At 50.8% G+C, this 2,508-nt stretch overlaps 1 protein-coding gene across 1 annotated transcript in view; it reads right to left on the bottom strand.

The window, feature by feature from the left end:
* The window catches only part of WDR88 (WD repeat domain 88), a 46,520-nt gene that overhangs the window by 29,602 nt on the left and 14,410 nt on the right, over positions 1-2,508 (bottom strand). Inside the window, exon 3 of the mRNA XM_011948832.1 lies at positions 438-526. Coding sequence (XP_011804222.1) covers positions 438-526 — 89 coding nt within the window. The remainder of the gene's footprint in view (positions 1-437; positions 527-2,508) is intronic.

Genomic DNA, 2,508 nt, shown 5'->3' with positions numbered 1-2,508 from the left:
GAGACCATCCTGGCTAACACGGTGAAACCCTGTCTCTACTAAAAAATACAAAAAACTAGCCAGGCGAGGTGACAGGTGCCTGTAGTCCCAGCTACTCGGGAGGCTGAGGCAAGAGGATCACTGAGCCCAGGAGTCCATTCCTGCAGTGAACCATGTTTGCATCACTGCACTCCAGCCTGGGCAACATAGCAGAATCCTGTCTAAATAAAAAGTTAAAATTTAAAAAGGCCAGGTGTGGTGGCTCATACCTGTAATGCCAACACTTTGGGAGGCCAATGCAGGAGGAGAACCGCTTGAAGCCACAGGTTTGAGACCAGCTTAGGCCACATGGTAAGACGCCATGTCTATTACTTTAAACAAAAATGTCACAGGCACGCCTATCTATGGCCTGCCTGCTCGCCCTCCCTCTTCCCAGTGTAAGACGAGGCAAAGGTCACCTGCTGCTGTCGGCTGTGATGCTGCACTCGACAACAGGAGCCTTGGGCCTGTGCTCAAAATCGCGAACCACAGAACCGTCCACCGCATCCTCAAATCAACGGGAGAGAGAGGAGAAGAGAGTGGTCACTGCCGTGTTTGCTGAAGTCATAAATTGAGGTCAACATTAGCCCTTAGCTTATCTCTGGTAGCAAAATCTGAGAACTCCACGGTCCTGGGACTCTCACTCAGCTCCAAAAGAAGAAAGGACTTTGGAACATGTCCCCTGAGCGGGAAGGACACCCTTGCCATTCTTGGCATCCATGGGAAATTACCCCGCAACTCCACAGACACCAGGTGGAAACTGGCCATGCTGGGGGCAGAGCTGCAAACGGATGGTGTTTTCCTTTCCTACCGGCCAAAAAGGCTTTGCAGAATCTAGCAATGTCTTCCGGGCCGGGCGCGGTGGCTCACGCCTGTAATCCCAGCACTTTGGGAGGCCGAGGTGAGTGGATCACTTGAGATCAGGAGTTCGACACCAGCTTGGCCAGCATGGCGAAACCCCGTCTCTACTAAAAATACAAAAATTAGCTGGGTGTGGTGGCGGGCGCCTGTAGTCCCAGTTACTGGTGAGGCTGAGGCAGGAGAATCGCTTGAACCCAGAAGACGGAGGTTTCAGTGAGGTAAGATCGTGCCACTTCATTCCGTCCTGGGCGACAGAGCGAGACTCCGTCTCAAAAAAAGAAAAGAAAAGAAAAGAAAATGATCGTCTTGGGGTGTGGGAACGAGGCCCATGCACGCACTCTGGGCGGGCCGGGGCCAGCTCAGGGCAGCGCCAGAATGGATCAGGGTCCTTGGGGCTGTGCAGCTTTAGACTCGACAGTGACACCACGTGGCCAAAAGCAGGAACAGCGACTGTGCACAGATTGGCCCACTCCTTCCACACTGGGCATTTGGAAGCAGGACCCCACCCCTGTGCACCCAGACAGTTTAAAGGGCAAATACTGGTTAGACTTCAAATGAATGAGGGAAAGGGGGTCTAATAAATAGTTGGAAAATGAAGGAGATGTGACAATATTTGGCGTCTAAGTTTATGGTGAGTACATATTCAGTATTTCGGTACAGTCCCAATCTCATAAATGTAGGCAGACGTGCGTGGACAGGAAAAAAATACCTATGCCAACATTTTCACAGACGTTAACTCTGGGGTCAATGGAAAGATGAGTTTTTTCTTTCTTGTGTTTTCATGTGTTTCCTGTAATAAAATCATATTACCTTTGTAATAATATGAGAAAAACTACCAAACTTTTTTTTTTTTTTTGAGACAGGGTCTTGCTCTATCACCCAGGCTGGAGTGCAGTGGCAAGAACACGGCTCACTGCACCCCTTGGCATCCTGGGCCAAAGCCATCCTCCCATCTCAGCCTCCCAAGTCGCTAGGACCACAGGCACATGCCACCGCGCCTGGCTAATTTTTTGTTTTTGCTAGAAACAAGGTCTCACTATATTGCCCAGGCTGGTCTCAAACTCCTTGGCTCAAGCGATCCTCTTGCCTCAACCTCCAAAAGTGCTGCGATTACAGGCATGAGTCACTGTGATCAGCAGTTGTTTTGTTTTGTTTTGTTTTTGACACTGGATCTCACTCTGTTACCCAGGCTTCAATGCAGAGTTGCAATTATGGCTCACTGCAGGCACCACCTCCTGGGCTCAAGCAATCCTCCCATCTCAACTTCCCGAGTAGCTGGGACTGCAGAAGTGCACCACCATGCCTGGCTAAGTTTTTATTTTTTATTTTGTAGAGATGAGGGTCTTGCTCCATTGCCCAGGCTGGTCTCAAACTCTTGGCCTCAAGCAACCCTCTCGCCTGAGCCTCCCAGAGCACTGGGATTACAGACGTGGGCCATTGCACTCAGCTTTCCGGGAGCCTTAAACCCTTTCTTAATCCTCTGGGCTGACTGAGAGGCCCAGGGGCAAGGGAGCCTCTCCCCTTGTCATTGCCCAGGGGATGGGATGGTAACTTACCACCTGTACGGCCCACCTTGTATCTTCCAATTCCCCCACATTATTCCCCCTCCCACTACCACCCTGCCATTTT

Source organism: Colobus angolensis, unplaced genomic scaffold, assembly GCF_000951035.1.
Source record: "Colobus angolensis palliatus isolate OR3802 unplaced genomic scaffold, Cang.pa_1.0 Scaffold107, whole genome shotgun sequence".
Taxonomy (NCBI): domain Eukaryota; kingdom Metazoa; phylum Chordata; class Mammalia; order Primates; family Cercopithecidae; genus Colobus; species Colobus angolensis.
The sequence above is the reverse complement of the archived record's forward strand: the minus strand, read 5'-3'. Positions and strand labels throughout refer to the sequence as shown.